The 17,677-nt window shown below is 37.6% G+C and overlaps 1 protein-coding gene across 3 annotated transcripts in view; it reads right to left on the minus strand.

Moving 5' to 3' along the window:
* Positions 1 to 751: 751 nt before the first annotated feature.
* Positions 752 to 17,677, minus strand: part of PAPSS1 (3'-phosphoadenosine 5'-phosphosulfate synthase 1) — a 49,485-nt gene continuing 32,559 nt past the window's right edge. For 2 of the 3 annotated variants that reach the window (XM_026668665.2, XM_026668666.2), the window contains exons 11-12: positions 14,473 to 14,702; positions 752 to 1,604 (exon numbers count right to left, since the gene is read on the minus strand). In XM_026668665.2, the coding sequence (XP_026524450.1) occupies positions 1,466 to 1,604; positions 14,473 to 14,702 (369 nt within the window). In that variant the 3' untranslated portion in view covers positions 752 to 1,465. The remainder of the gene's footprint in view (positions 1,605 to 14,472; positions 14,703 to 17,677) is intronic. The other variant, XM_087962944.1, reaches the window with a different exon arrangement.

Consider the following 17,677-nt stretch of genomic DNA (forward strand, 5'->3'; position numbering starts at 1 on the left):
TTCTGGTTCCCACAAGGTAATTTTAAGTCGTGGACTACCTACTGTATACTTTTAAGTAGATGGATTTTAAAAAGTCCTTAGGATTCTGTTTATAAGTGTGAAACAGCAGATACATGGAGATAAGTTCTTGATGCTTGTTTGCTCTTGTTATTTTTTCCTTCACCTATAATTGCAGTATTCTTGGCTAATAAGCTTACATAAACTCCTTTTTACAGAATCAAATTATTAATCTATTGAATTGTGTGTTGGTTGTCTCTATAGACCAGCGTTTCTTAATCTCAGCAAGTTTAATGTATGGAGACATCAAGTCCAACCAGCTAACTCTTTCCAGGCTTGGAAACAAAAGTTTTCAGTCCCTCTATCCGGAGAAATCAAGAACTGAGCCTGGAACCTTCTTGCATGCTTTGTTGTAGAATATGCTGTTATACAAACGTTCACCTTTTGTTTTAAGGCATGGATACTTTAAGGACACAAACTGTATATTAACTAAACAAAGCAGAGATGATTCCTAGCCAGAAATCAAAATTTACATGTACAGCTTTTACAATAACAAGGCTGTTCCATGTTAATTCAGTTAACTTGCAGTTCCCAAATATTGAAATGTCAAAGGATCAAAGCAGGCATTTTTGAAGCAGACAAATATCTTTTTACCCAAGCTTTCCCTTCTTCAGAAGGGTAAACCTTTGTGTTTAATTAGGAGCCAATCCACTACATGAGACTGGAGCTTAAAGAATAATCGTATCAACCAAAATAATTTTAAAAGAGCACTATATTGAGCAGAAAAGTTTAAAACAAAAGGTTGAAAGACAGCAGTAGTGTTACAACCACCAGAAGCATATGAAACAAAATTAGTAATCCATATAATCAGGCTGCTCTGTTGCATTTCCCATAATTTTTTTTACATGATTAAGAAAAAACTAGGCAAAAATAAAAAATCACACATTTATCAAACGTTTAATTTCCCATCCAAAACTACTTTGGAGATTCCATATAAGAACCTCAAGGTCCAGACCAAAAAGTACAAATGTAGTACATTAAAAGCTATTTTATGATGATCAAATTCAACACCTCTTTCTAGCTCATATAATTAGATTATAATAGCTATTCATTAAACTATAAAACAGAGTGTTGGAATTCCATTACATCAAGTGAAAAGGAAAAAAAGTAAGTAACATCCCAGAAAAGTGCAAGTCAAATTAGAGGAGCAAATGGAATATTAAAACAAAGGATTTTTTTTAAAAAAATCCTAGTATAATAAAAAAACATAACTAAAAGAGAAGACATTAAAAAAACAGTTTGGTAGCAATATGTAACAAAATACGCAAGAAAAGCAGAGAATGGTTCTTAAGGAAGATATTTAGGAAAGGTTTTCTGATGGAAGCTGCAATAAAGCAGCATCACTGGATGGTCCCCTCTTGTTAATAAACCAAGTGTCAAAGGTTGATCTGCAATTAATAAGAGCAGCTTAAACTTTTTCCAAGGATTGGTAATATTCTGTCAGCACTGTCCACGCTTTCGGAGCCATGAAACCTTCCGGAGGATTTTGACCTTCTCGAGCCAGTTTGCGCATACGAGTTCCTGAAATGAATTCAAAATCTTCATGGCTAAAAGAAGAAAAGAAAAGAAACCTTTTAGAAGGAATATGCAGTAAATTTCCATTGAACTTTGCTTGCATTTAAAGTAGTACAGGCTGTCCTCCACTTACGGGCACAATTGAAACCAGAGTTTCTGCGGCTAAATAAGAAAGATGCTTTTCAGCAGGCCGTGTCTTTGGGTTTTTTTTTTTTTTGCCATAGTTGTTAAAAAAGAGAATCACTGAAGGTTGTTAAATGAATCACGTGGTCATTAAGCAAATCCTGTTTCCCCCCTCTCCCATTGACTGTGTTTTTTGGAAACTGGCTCAGAGAACTACAAATGGTGATCAAGTGACTCAAGGACCCTGCAACCGTCATAAATACATGCCAGTTGTCAAGCTTTTGAATTTTGATCACATGACTGTGGAGATGCTGCAATGGTCTTAAGTGTAAATGACTTTTTTTCAGTGGTGTTGTAATGAATGGTCGCTCAATGAACTGTTGAAAATCAAGGAGCTCTGTATTGTAAGCCAAATGAACATCTTACAGTTGTGAAAGATCACACTAGCAGTGACTGGGTTTTTTACTGCACCGCCATGGGCAATATATCATTCAACAACATTGGGATGAATGGGTTGTCAGGGAAAAGGGGAGATAAGATTTTACAGTGTGCTCTTTAGCATGCCAAAATGTGCTTACGACACAAAAGAACAATCTGGAGATCTTGCAGAAAGCCTTTTATTTTGCATGTTCAAAAATACCACACACAAGTAAAATCTCCCACAGAACTACAGCGTGGCATGAGTTGATTTGGTTTCTGGTCAGTCTTGCCATGCCTTGCTCAAGATATACTTTTCTATGTTATTGCTTCTTCCTTCCTGCTCCATATTCTGTGCGTCCAAAAACACCCGATACCCCATGATTTCTTTAAAACAAGTTCTGTCATGTTTCTCTGAATTTGGATGGTTTTCATCTTCCCGAAGACTGCCGATATTTACCTTCTTCCATGGGTCCCATAAACATTCTTCCTCAGAAAACAAAATGAATTATTTGTTTGTAAGATACCACCCATTTACTTATGTGATGGCCTAAATTAATTAGTTAAGGCCACTTTTCCAGTGGTGGGATTCAAAAACTTTTACTAATGTGGGCATGGCTTGGTAGGCGTGGCAGGGGAAGGATACTGTAAAACCTCCAGTCAGGGGTGATATTTGCCAGTTCTCCAAACTACTCAAAATTTCCCTACCGGTTCTCCAGAACTGGTCAGAACCTGCTGAATACCACCTCTGCACTTTCCCCACAAAATGAAGTATTTGCATTCCATTGACAGCATGGCACTTTACAAATTGTCAAATGGATACATAAGAGAGAAAAACAAAATCAAATATCCAGGTAACCATGAGATACTCTGTTTACCTAGGTTTTTATTAAGCGAATTAAAAAGATGCAGCCTCAAAAAAGTATGAATGCAACACACACACAGTTTTCAAGTCTCCGAGGCAAGAGTGATTAATCAACAATAAAAAGAGATGTTTTTACTTGCTCTTTCACTCATCTTATTCCATCAATGTTTTAGTCATTGTCAATTGATCCATCTTAAATATAAGCCAAATGCTGACTTCAGTTGGATATGGCTCGACAGAAGAAAATGGGAACCAAATATATTTGGGGCTAATTTGCTTGTCTGAATGTTAAGCTAGACGTACTACTTAGCAAATACAGAACAAGTCTTCTCGTTGTACGTGCAAAAGATTAGCAGCATAATCTTTGAACTGGATGGGTACAAATGTGCAAAGATCACTGCAATTCTCAGAAATTACCCCAGAATTTCTGTGCAAAAAACTACTAACTGTTTAAATAGTAGTGAAAAATACAATTAGCAATTTTATAACTGGCAAACTCATGGTCCACCCATTTTGAAAAATCTGTGCCACCAAATAATATCTTATTCCAATACTGGATAACAGTTCTGACCTTAAAAGCCTTAAACAGTTCTGACCTTAAAAGAAGATGTACAGTATATAGAACTGATCCCCTCCTCAGTTCTGGACAATTTATATGGTTTGGGCATATAGGATCTGGGGCCCAAAACATCAGGAAAGCATTAGGTTGCCTACCTCGGCAGCTCCAATGGTGGTTGATAGTAAGTGTATGTAACATTTAAAAGTGTATGTAACATTTAAAACATCTAACAACTCATGTATTCCATCTGATGCAATCCCGGGACTCTGAAATGTTACTCTGGGTGAGTTAACAGAATAACAGGGTTGGAAGATCTTCTAGTATCCCCTGCTCAAGCAGGAGACCATTTCAGACAAATCTTAAAAGCCTCCAGTGATAGAGCTTTCACAATTTCTGAAGGCAAGGTGTTCCACAGATTGATTGGGCTATCAGGGAATTTCTCTGTATTTCTAGGTTGGTTTTCGCCTTGATTAGTTTCCACCCATTGCTTCTTGTCCTGCCCTCAGGTGCTTTGGATAATAGATTGACCCCCGTCTTCTTTGTGGCAGCCCCTGAGATATTGGAACACAGCTATCACCCTACTCCTTCTTTTCATTAATTCTCCATCCAAGATAAAAAATTATATTTCACTATGCTTTTGGCACCTTGTACTTTTTCTTAGCTGCTTAATAAGTGGTTACTTTTTAATGGTTTTGTTTTTTTTAATGAATTGTCTTTGGTCATATTTAAAGTTTTGTAGAATCTTTTTTGACTTTGAGCCTGACAATTTTTTTAAAAAGAGAACAATAAATAAGTACAAATTTCATTCCAATAGCACTTTCATATATTCAGATTATGATTGATCATGCCGTTCCTTGTCTGTTTATATTTATTACTTATGAACATTTATTTATTATATTTCTATTCCACCACAGCTGGCGAATCTTGGCAGACTTCAAAATGCCAAGTTGGGTTATTTACATTTTGGGTTAACATGTAGATGGGAGATCAAAACAGGAAAGTTGGGTATATAAACTACGGAGAGAAGTAGAAAGCACATGCTTCCAAAAGGCAATCAAACACTGTTTTCATATTGTTGCTCTGAAAACAACATGGAAGAAGTGAACTTCTAATCAAAGAACATACTACTTGTAAGTTTGGCCAAGCTGAATTTTTTATATTTTATATATACATATACATATACACACACATAAACACACACACACACATATATATATACTGTATATATCTGTGTGTGTGTGTGCACTTTATTTTTAGAAAAAAATAAAGTTGTTGAAGATAAATGTCATTAGCCAGCATGAAAGAAATCTCTTGAACTTTTGTCAAAGGTTGATATATAGGTACCAACTATATTTCTCTCGTGAGAACATTCCGCAAGCAAGACCACACACAGTGATTTTCAGTATTATTTTTTGGTTTTATATTCCTTGCCCTGCTCACTTGCCAGAAATATCTCAAAACACATTTAAACCAAGCTGAATTTTATATTTCTGTCCTTACCTATTCCTTTCTTCTATTTCCTACAGGTAAAGGTTTCCCCTGTTCATTGTTTCCAACCCTAGAGGCAGCACTCTCTGTTTCTTAGCCAAGGGAGCCAACGTTGTCCAAAGACATTTCCGTGGTCATGTGACCAGCATGACCGTATGCTAAGGCGCACAGAACACTGTTACCTTCCATAGAAGTGTACCTGTTTATCTATTCACATCTGCATGATTTCAAACTGTTAAATGGGCAGGAGTTGGGGAAAGTAACTAGAGCTCAACCTGTTGTGAGGAGCTGGAGTCTTGAACCCAGGTGGTCAGCTTTCTAGCTGACTAACTCAGCATTTTTAACTGCCGAGGCACTATGCCCCCCAAATTATTCCCCATAGTTTATTAAATTCTAAACTTCAAAGCAATAATACTTTGGGAAGTTTTTCCATGAACACTTATCAAAAGGTCTCTCTTCTATACTGCATTTATGATAGCGAAACAAAAATACATACATTTTCCCTAGGAATCAACAACAGATGCCATTTAAAAAATAATACAATGACTATTATATCTCTATGTTCACTGCCAACTCAAAAGAGGAAATTTTGTGTGTCACACGGGGACCTAGTTTATATACTTAGTGTTAACTCACTAGTGCTCTATATCTAATTGCATTGTTCTATGCAATTTCAACAACTGTACTTCTGTATAGACTCTACCATCTGTATTCTGTAGCTTCTAATTCCTAAGGCTGTCCTCTTCTTACTATTCTTATATTAAGCAAGAAAGTCAACAAACTGAGAAAGGGGTTTTTGCCTAGGTAATGAAATCACAATGGGGCAGAATTATATGTGGTTAGTTTTAAGCCATGCCATCTTACTGTGACATTTGTACTGGATAACAATTGTGAATAAATTCAGCTTTCTGAAGAAGATTACAGAGGCCTTACCAAAAAAAAAGAAAAGAAAAGAAAAGAAAAAAGCCAACACACGCTTCATAATAAGTATTAATGAGAAACAGTTTATTTTCCATTTAATCTGGCATTCAAAATGTATTTCAGTTTGGGGAATAAACTATACTGAGTTACACAAAAGAAGTTTAATGGAAGATCTGAACTAGGAATAAACAGTGCAAATTAGAGACATTTCCTAATTGAATCAAGCGCCGAAAGATACTGCTAATGTGTTTTTTATCAAGCATTGCTGTGTAACAGACACAACAGCAAGCTATGGACAATCTGTGTCATTAAAACAAGTGAACAAATGTCTGGATATTCTGTACAAATATAGAACTCTCTGACAACTTCTCATATTACAAGTTTTAAGAAGCTTCAAGGTAAAAAAATAGGACGGCACAATAGAATAGATAAAATCTTTGATACCAGATGGGGAAAACTGTAGAACTTTGATCGCTATCATGAATATTAAATATATAAATAAAACTCCTTAATAGAATAAAGGGAAGTTATAGAGATATTGCAATAGGCTGTGCCCACATAGCAATTCATAATGTTATGTATCTTATAACTGAAGTAAGAATTGTAGAATAAATTATTTGTTACCCTGCATTGAGGTCCTTTTAATGGCCAGGTGATCACAATGCCAAATAAAAGTACAATGCCAAATGAAATAATAAGCATCTTCATGTTTCTAAAGCTACTATTCTTCTACATGATGTTAGAGGCACCAGCTTTATTTATTTTAGAAAAATCAAGATAATTTTCCTATTTACTCTATTTGCTCCTTTTAAATGGAGACATCAGGGCTTAAAATTTCCAAAGCTTATAGTGTACTATTGACCTAAGAGCAAATCCCATTATGAAAGAACAAACATTTTACTCACATTGACTTACAGATTGTTCCAGAATATATGCAATTACAAATACATTCTGGCTACTATTGTTATAAAGCCTGTCTAATAAATTAGGAAAAGATGGGCATTCTGTCAAGAAGCAGGATTTTCCAGACATTTCATTTCATTCTAAAAAACTTCACTAACTTATAAATCTGTACATTTTGTTTATAATTATAAGTATAATAATAAGTAACCCAACCTGCTATCACTATTGCTTTTAAGAACTAGTCTCAAGAGTAACCAACTGGGTGAGTGCTATACAAAATGTTAAAAAGTTATGATATTTATGGAGTTACTTACCAAGCACATCTAAATTAAAGTAACCCAAATATTTTCACAACCGCCAAGACAACTTTTGAGCACCCCCAATGTTTGGATATTGAAAGCTGAAAAATTTGACACACCCTAGATTGTGCCAGATTTTTTGTGACAACGTAACATTTAGGCCAGGGGTGTCAACCTCACAGCGGTGTCACGTGACACATCGCAACTTTTTCCCCCCTTCACAAACCAGGGGTAGGCATGGCCAGCGCGTGACACATCCAGCCCGTGGGCCACGAGTTTGACAGCCCTAATTTAGGCTATCGTTCTGGGGGAGTTTCTTTGAATCATTTTTTTGATTCCTGGAAACTGCCTGGAGTACTCCCTGCCATTTTAAGGGGCAAGGCTTCAGATGAGGTTTGCCATTGCTTCCTTCTTCCTAGGGCCAAAAGAAGAGTGAAGGTCACAAGATCTCCTGCTACCTTTGTGTGTAAGGTTGGGCTAGAACTCACTGTCTTCCAGTTTATATCCTGATACCTAAACCACTACACCTAACCAGCTCTCTTTTCATTTGGAACAGCTGACAAAACACAATACCCAAAATTAGGGAATAGACTGGTAAGCTGTCAGGACAGTACTCCCACACTGGAAAAGGGACACCAGTATGCTGTCATATAATTTATCTGCTCCCACTCCCAAACTATGACAAAAGGGAGATCCAAGAGCATTCTGATATTCTTGACACTCCTACAGTTCTAACCATGGGAGGTCTAGGATGGCTTAACTGGACTAACATCACTCATCATTACAGGCAACAAATAGTCAAAAATTCTACTTCATTTGACTTCACGTCACTAGGCAAGTGTTTATATAGAAAATCTGGCCTGCTATTTGGCAAGAGACATGGAATAATAAAAGCCCATCAGTTTGTTCGGTACTTTTTGATTAAAAGAAAAAAGGCAGACCTATTAAAACCTTACATTCTCCCACAGCGCCAAGTTGTGTGCATTGAATCCAGGCGGCTGGTATGCCTTCCCTTTGAAGGGGGATTTCAAGAGCAGCTCCCCAGGCACCTTCTCCTAAGAACATTTCACCCTACATCTGGGCTGCATGCTACAGACACCATCCCAAATGGGAGTTCTGCTTTCTCATGTTGCCAGTCATCCTTCCTCCAATCCAACTACAGCAAACACATCTTTTCGCTATAATTAATTAGGAAGATTGGAAGAGTTTGCTCAACTTAATGCTCTTCCATACTGTGTCTCATGACGGTGATGGCAGAATACATGGGGACTGAATTCGATGGCAATGAGATGCACAGTTCATCAAGCAAAGACACATTTCCTTTAGGCTTGCAAAAATGTGCTACCCATGATCTACAGCAAACCCCTTTTAGTAACTCTTGGAAGATTTATACACTGCAAAAGTGGTGTCTCCTTGCAATAAAAATGAAAACCCTAGCATATGCCTAACAAATACTACTACTACTACTACTACTACTACTATTATTATTATTATTATTATTATTATTATTATTATTATTATTATTATTTTAATTGGTATTTTTATTTTTATTATTATTATCTTTTTTATTCATTAAACATGAAACTCACTCAACTCAACACTTACGAATGCATCACAAATATCATTGATATTATTGTTGTTTTTGCCATCAGCTTTTTCCAGGTGCTGTTGCTAGCAATGCCTTATTGACGCAATACAAACAGCTACACACAAAATAAATGAAGCAAGTATTGTATAACTATACTCAACTTCTTTGTTGTCATAATCATGTCTAAAGGGATCTTAGCTACTAGAGCCTGGATTGGGACATTTTTTTATCCTTCGGTTGCCTAGGCCAACCCACTTGGCTTCAATGTAAGTCACTGGGCTTTGAAGAAGCAGGACAGAACGAATACTGACATTTTTAGCCTTTGTTGTTAGAGAAGACTTTCAATGATACCTTGGAAAACCAAGAAAAAATAAATATCCAGAATTCTCATTAGAGGCACAAATAACTCAAATGTTCATACTTCAGACACATTATACAAAGACCTCTCAGGAGAAGGTTCTAATTCCAGGATTCCAATTCTCTTAAGGAAGGCATGGCATATATGCATAAGGCTATAGAATACTTTATTGGCCAAGTGTGATTGGACACACAATGAATTTGTCTTGGTGTAAATACTCTCAGTATACATAAAGAAAAGGTACATTCATTAAGAATCAAGAATCATAACGTACAACACTTAATGATAGTCATAGGGTACAATCAACAATCAAATCATACTAGGAAACAGTCAAGTGGGAGGGGATGGGTGATAAGGAGTGGTGAGAAGATTAACAGTAATAGTAGTATACACTTTATAAATAGTTGAACAGTGTTGAGGGAATTATTTGTTTAGCAGAGTGATGGCTTTTGGGAAAAACCTGTTCTTGTGTCTAGTTGTTCTGGTATGCAGTGCTCTATAGCGTCGTTTTGAGGGAAGGAGTTGAAACAGTTTATGTCTGGGATGTAGGGGTCTGTAAATATTTTCACAGCCGTCTTTTTGACTCATGCAGTATACAGGTCCTCAATTGAAGGCAGGTGGGTAGTAATTGTTTTTTCTGCAGTCCTAATTATCCTCTAAAGTCTGTGTCTGTCCTGTTGGGTTGCAGAACCAAACCAGACAGTTATAGAGGTACAGATGATAAACTCAATAATTCCTCTGTAGAACTGTATCAGCAGCTCCTTGGGCAGTTTGAGCTTTCTGAGTTGGCGCAGAAAGAACATTCTTTGTTGTGCTTTTTTGATGATGTTTTTGATGTTAGGTGTTCATTTTAGGTCATGTGATATAGTAGAAACTAGAAATTTGAAGGTCTCTACTGGTCTCTACTCTACTGTACTGTTGATACTGTGTTGTCTAGTATTGTAAGAGGTGGTGTTATAGGAGGGTTTCTTCTAAAGTCTACCACCATTTCTATGGTTTTGAGTGTGTTCAGTTCCAGATTGTTCCGGTTACACCACAAGGCAAATTGTATAACCTCATGTCTGTATGCAGATTCATCGTTGTCTCGAATGAGACCAATCACTGTTGTGTCATCAGCAAACTTCACTATTTTAACAGATGGATCGTTTGAGATGCAGTCATTGGTATATAAGGGAGAAGTGGAGATAGCACACAGCCTTGGGGAGCCCCTGTGCTGATTGTACAGGTATCGGATGTGATTCTGCCTGCTGCTTCCTGTCTGTTAGGAAACTTATGATCCACTTACAAGTGTGTTCAGGTACCGCTAGTTGGTTTAATTTACTTAGAAGAGTGTCTGGAATGATGGTATTGAATGCTGAACTGAAGTCTACAAAGAGGACCCTTGCGTAGGTATTTGGAGATTCAAGGCTGTTGTCCTTTTCTTATAATTCTGTAAAATTATTGCAGCATTTTCAAAAAATTACTATTTATATTCCTTTGCTTTCTGTTTGCAGTCTCATCCTTTTTTTTCTTCCCTTTTAGATCAGTTGGATTATAAATGTATGGGCCGGGTTTATTTTGTTTTTAATTATGTGTAGTAAAACACAAATGATACGTGTTTTATATGTTGCTAATAATCATTGGGAAATCAAGCAATAGTGTAGTGGCTTTGCAAATTTCTAACTCTCATGAGAGAGCTATTTTTTTAAAAAGAAAAAGAAGAAAAATTTAATTAAGGGTAATTTTTGGTTTTGCAAAAAGAATTTTTGCAAAATTCTTGGATAATATATTGTTTCATTGTAAGAAATGTGTCTTTATGTGTACCACTATAGTACACAAATAGCAGCCAAGATTAAATTATTAGCTTTCATTAAAACTTAAATAAATCAAAATCTATATTTTCTTTAGATAAGCTCAAGTAAAAATTAATATCTCATGTAAGTCATGAAAACAGCACTGATGAGCTGACCATTGCTGAGCTGCTACTTGGTCATTTCATTTTATTCATGATTTATTTTAATTTAATTTACTTGGCTAAGCTGACTTTGATTATTTTTGTTGCTTCCCGAAGCAGTAGTCAAAACATCTTGAGGAGAGACAGTTTGGTACAGTGGTTAAAATAACAGACTGGAAACCAGGGGACCATGAGTTCTACTCCCACCTTTGACACAGAACCAGTTGGGTTAACTTAGGCCAGTCACTTTTTCTGAGCTGTAGGAAGGAGGCAATGGCAAATCACTTCCAAAAATCTTGCCAAGAAAACTGCAGGGTCTAGTCCAAGCAGTTGCCAGGAACAATGACTTAAAGGCACGCACACAAAACAAAAACAAAAATACATCCTGAATGTCTTAGAATTTAATCCAAACCCCTCAAGAAAGGAAAATGGAAGAGAGATAATAAAAAATGGCAACAGAATGAGTCCAAGGTCTCAGAATCTACGCACCTAAATCTGTAAAAACCAATGATTATATATCGGACAAGAAATGTTTAAGTAAAATTAGCTCTCTGTGTGTATGTGTAATTAGTAATTATTCACATGCTTCTCAGCACAACTTCAGTTATTTTCATATGCTTTTAATTAACAGCTGCCTTTATTTCATATGACATCCTGCTTCCTAACCACAAAAACCCTAATTCTCTGTTTGGTTTACTCTGTGCAATTTTGTTTTGTTTGGGATGCTGAGCATGAAAGGATTTTGAGAATTAAGACCCCAAATACCTTTCACTTAGAATAGTGAGCTATACTCACTAAAAGCAAAGGACAGCAAATGACAATATATTGGTTTTTAAGGCTCAGGGATAAGTGTAAAAAAAAACCCAAACCGATTTCTGCTAGATGTTTTTCTTGATGAGCCTCAGAACAGATTTTCAAGAATCAATGAGATACTGTTTGATGTCAATACCATCAATACTATTTACCACTATGCCTAAAAGCCACAAGTCTTCCCCATCTCTTGCTCTAGAAGTACAGGGCTCCCAAGAATTAAACTTTTGAATCGATTAAACAGGAATCGGGATTATTATGGCTATGCTCATTTAATTTAAGAGGTAGAATGATCTCTGACTGAATTTTGCTTTAAGTACAAAAGCAGAAAATGCACTAGACTGCCAGTCAAACATCCACGTCGACTTGATTAGCATTAAAATAAGTGCTGGCTTTTATAACTATTCTTTTCTGTATTTATTGTGTGTACATATGAAGTTAACATGCAAATATGAAATAGATCACTTTAAAGCTAGTTTCTCTTACAAGCATAAAACCTGCACTACTGGATGGCTTATCTATACCTATCCTACACTGAGGGGGGTGGGAAATCACAAGACAGAATACTTCATATTCTTTTTAAAAAAACGTATTGCTATTTTTAGTAGCAAATACTTTTTTCTGATGATACTTTCAGACAGTCAGATGTGATACTGATCAAAGTTTCCATTTGAATCTAAATTGGAAAGTGAAACCGTGAGGCAAAAAGGGATTAGCGAGTGGATTATATAAACCGTCCCATGACTTCTCTCATGGTTTTATGATATGACCAAAGTTATTGGGTTTATTGTGAAATATTCCTTCTTATATTAAAAACACAACCCAGGCAAGCTCTGGAATGGCCAGAATTAAAAACAATATCCTGATATAACAGTAAGAAATGATGGAGAATGTAACAGACCTCAACTCACAGAATGCAATACGGGACTGCCAGACTATAATTATTTTAAAAGGTTGTATTAATAAAGTTGCAGACTTAAACCCTGAGGAAACTTAGAGCGTTGTTTCATCTCCCCTTCTGTATAATGCCTTTAACAGAGTTAAACTTATGGTGCCTCAGAGGAATTAATTACTTAAACCACTTTGTTACACACACACAATGGGACAAATTGATGATCAGTACAATCCACTTCCAGGATTATGTTAATATTTTAAAGCTGTTCTTAAAGTGTTAAAGTAACTTTCTAATGCAGAGATGGGAGGTTTTTTGCAACTACATTTTGCAATTGTTTTTTTTTAACAACAGTAAACTGACTTCTGTTTTCTGCACTGGTAATGGTTTTCAGTCCAGTTTTTCTCCAGTATTGAATTTATCACCCAGTTTTGGAAAGACAGAGGAGTTGCATCGCTCTGATTTTTAAAGTCTTTTCTTAAAGAAACAAAATGGAGGTTGTTATATAATTTGAGAGAAGAGAGGCAACAATTTAATTCCTTAACTGGTTGTAGAAAATAAAAAGTTGAAAATGTTGCCCCCCCAAATTAACACAATTCAACCAATCATGTAAAAACTGTCCCTTCTTCAACTATGAAAAATGTGTTGCAGTACATTAAAGCAGGGGTCCCCAACCACCGGTCCGGGGACCGGTACCGGTCCGCGGAACAACTCCTACCGGGCCGCTGGTTGCTGGGCGCCGCCATCTTTTTGACGAAAAGTGCTTCCGGTGAGCTTTTCCGGGTAGAAAGCTCACTGGAAGCACTTTTTCATGAAAAAGATGGCGGCGCGCTCGGTGAGCTTTTCCGGTAGAAGGCCATTTCTACCGGAAAAGCTCACCAGAAGGCATGGCGCCGCCATCTTTTTGATGAAAAAGTGCTTCCGGTCAGGTCACCGGAAGCACTTTTTCAGCAAAAAGATGGCGGCGCCCACCTGGTGCTGGTACCTGGTCGCGGCGCCCAGCTGATGCCACTACCGGGCCGCGGCATAAAAAAGGTTGGGGATCACTGCATTAAAGGACAGGAAGTATGTTAAAAGGATATATTTCAAACTAGCAGACTCTATTCTCTCATCAAGAATAGTGATGTTAAAATCCATGCAATAGATAATCAAACCCTTGTATAAAAATAGCAGCACTGCAAAGAATATATATTACAAGATAGAATTATTTATATAGGAAAAAAATAGACAAATTTGTAGTTGCCATAGATGAGAAAACGTCTGTAATAACAACCACGCTAAAACTTTAAACATATACTTCAAAGCTTGTCATATGGTTCAACGGTATCAAAAAGAACTTTATTCCCAAGTGGAGAGAGAGATAGAAATAAAAAAAAATGCAATATGATCTGCAGTATCATGACAACCAAAATTTTCCATTATAAATGTGAGAACAATCTTTGGGTCAATTCCAGGCCACCCAGAATAGTAAAACAACTATAAATCATTGGAGGTTCAAGCTTTTTTCAATTAATTTAAGCATAGGTTACAAGATATAAGAAGTTAAAATGTACGGTATGATTTCAGATTATAGGTTTCTAAATTATCCAGAAAATGAACTGAATGAGGGCCCGAGAAATGAGTATTATTTGGAAATTAAGCAATTTATGGTGAGATATAATGGCATGTAAAGCCAAATCCCAAATCCATACCCAAAGTATTATGTGGGACATACATTTTTAACCCCACCTCTCCTAAAACTTACTGCTCTGAGTCGTAGTAGTCCATGCACTTCTTTTTCTTATTATACGCTGCCACTCTGAAAGGTACAATTTCCAATGTTATCAAGCCTGGTGCCATAGTCAGGACTTTGGCTCCATGGGTTGGATCGTAGAGGTCTTTGCCAGTTTCAGGATGCGGCATTCCAGCTGGATCTCGGCCCACTATATAGAAGTTTGCTCCAGCTACCATTCTTGCCCTGCAATGCCACTGAACCTAGAATAAAATTCAAGATATTAGCCAAAGGCAGAACTTGAAAACAAGGTGCAGCAGACATAAAAGATGATCTTGAATAAAAAGAAAAGCAGTTGTCCTCTAGGCTCATATATTGATCAAGGGCACATCTAGTATGATTGTCGTCAACTTAGAGATAGACACCATCAAAAATTCTAATGCACAACACTGCATGGCAGTTTGTACAGCAGTTTTACAAACAAACAGAAGGATGCCACTTATCATTCCAAAGAATCACACGGGAAGAAAGCCTCAAAAATTTCAGTGTAAACACATGTACCCATAAAAGGGAAAAAAAGAGTCATACTACTAGATAGCCATGCTCCATTGGAAGCAGAATTCCAGAGAATAACTATGTAACAGTGTCCTCTTTTAAGCAACTAGTTTAAATGCCTTTTAAAGTTAAAAGAATAAGGAAAAAAACTTATTATTTTCTCAAAGGTGCTTTCTTCTAAAAGCAAATGGGCTATGTTTTTTCCTCGAGCAAGAAATGTTTTTCTTCCCCTTGAGAAAGAATATGTTTCACTTCTCATCTAGAGCTGATGAAGCTTCTTGAATAAGAAGCAAAACTTCTTCCTCCTCAAGGGAAAAAAAACACATTTCTTCCTCAAGAAAAAAATATAGTCCAGCTCCCTTTTGAAAAAAGCATCTTTGAGACAACCATGACCTGGATGACTGGGAATCTCTAATAGACATTTATTAATTATTTATGTTAATCAAGAAAAAGTAGCACCTGGGAAACTATGTATTTTCTAGGCTGAGCTTTTGCATGTTTCTTTCAAACTGAGAATATATACCCTGTTTCTCCAACAATACCAATAGGAATTCCCAATAGGAAGTTCCAGCATGTTTTCTTGCCATGAAATGAAATTAAGCCCCTCCCCCCAAATTAAGGCCTATATTAAAACATGCGAAATGGGGGGGAATGGCAGGGGGGCTTGCAGCGGCGTTTGGAGCAACGTTGCGGTGTTTGGCACAGCCATGCGGCATTTGGTGCAGCCACGCACGGCCAGGCACTCACTCGGCGGGGCTCAGCTTGGAGGAGGACGCGGCGCAGGCTGTCGCCTTGCCTCCCTGTCCACGGATGGGTGAGCGCTATCACTGCCTCGGGCGGCCTCTCCCAGTGGCCCCTTCCGGGTAGGGCTGGAGGGACTTGGGAAGGAAGCCAAGCTCAAGTCAGCCTGGTTCTTTCGCTTGGCAGGAGGGTGCGCACCAGCGGCTCGCTTTCCCGCCTCTGCCAACCCCACCCGGCTCTGGCGTGGCCCTGGCGGGATGAGTGGAGGGTCCGGCGGGGAGGCGCTCGCTGCTTTGGCCAGAGCTCCGCCGCCAGGCAGGAGGGCCCGCCTGTCAGCTGCGCTGGGCACCCCAGGCGAAGCTCTTCGCACTCTGCCCGGCGCCAGGCAGGGATGGCGGCTGGGCGCTTCTCCTGGGGTGGGCTGATCCTGCACTGTGGCCCCAGGAGATTCGCCTCCCCATGTGGGGTTGGGCTGCCCTCTTGGGCAGGGCAGGCTTTGTCGTACTGGTAGTAGGGTGTCATTTTTAAAAGAATGGGCTTTGCCTTCGAACGATGCCCGGAAGGCAGCGACAGGAGTGCCTGAAGCCGAGTGTCTCCGCTGGGCTCCATTTGCAGGAAGGACCCCTGGCCGGCCCCGCATGGCTGCGCCAAATGCTGCGTGGCTGTGCCAAACACCACAGCATTGCTCTAAATGCCACGGCAGCACGAGGAGAAGGGAAAGCAACGGTCGCGGAAGGTCTCCCGATACAAAGTGCCCCACCAATGCCAAGGTCACCATCCAAGCCGTCGCCGCCCGCCTGCCCGAGGATGCAAGGGGGGGGAATTAAGTCACCCCTGAAAAGACGGCCTAGCTCAAAAAAAAATAAGACCCGGCCTTATTATATGAGAAACACGGTATTTCACATGGATGCATTTACATGTACACTAACAAACATGTTTGTCATTTTTTTTGGCAAGGCAATTTCTCCGCATAAGGAATAAACAAAACTTGCAAGAGAAACCATACATGTGTTTTGTTTAAGGAGGAAATACAGAATTCATAATGAGAAAAGGTGGTAGAAAGGAATAAAAGTAATAGTAATAAAAGTTATTGACAAGAACTGTCATCGAATTAAACATTTGTTAAGTAATATGCATAAATTCAATGAAAGTCAAAACAGTTCTGAGTGCACACATTGCATACTTCTTTCCATTTTAGATTACGCGTATCTGTCAGAACACATATCATCCTAAAAGAATGGTGGTTTTCCATGTGTAAAATGGAAATGCTTCTTAGTATGTACAATACTTGTATTTTTAAAAAATACATTATATAGTTCATTAAATATTTTTTAGAGATAGGCAATAGATCTTTAAGATGAATAAACATATTGAATAATACAAATGTTGTTATGAGATATTGTTCTCAATAATATAATATATTGAACATTGCAAATTGTGAGATTCAAAATACTATTCATTCTGGGAATGAAACAGTATTTGATTATTCTGAGGATTTTTTAACCACCTAGAAAAGAAAAAGGGAAGGAAATTAAAATCCTCAATATTTCAAGAATTTTATTCCTAAACAGAGCTTATCTCCTACTAGTCAAGAGATTTCAAATCAATGTGCTCTTATTATAGGAATAATTTATTAATTTTAAAAAATTAAACAAGAATTCTTTATTTTGGAAGCTATAGCAATCCCTTCCAATAAAAGTATCTTTATAAACAGATAAATACTATGAAGAGGAAAAGAAATACATTCACCAGGTTTATTTCTTTGCTTTTTTTTCTTGCAACCAACTCAGTACTATTCACAAACTACACAATATATTTCCAGGATATCCAGAAAAAAAATATCCAAGTGAGATGGATTGTTTTTAAATCTAAGTCATCAATAGTGTCATTATATATTTACCAGACAGCATTAGATTAGCAATACTGAAAAATGTCTTTTTCT

Source organism: Notechis scutatus, chromosome 4, assembly GCF_049901735.1.
Source record: "Notechis scutatus isolate UNSWTSFEM ecotype Mainland chromosome 4, rNotScu1.2, whole genome shotgun sequence".
In the NCBI taxonomy this organism is placed as follows: Eukaryota; Metazoa; Chordata; class Lepidosauria; order Squamata; family Elapidae; genus Notechis; species Notechis scutatus.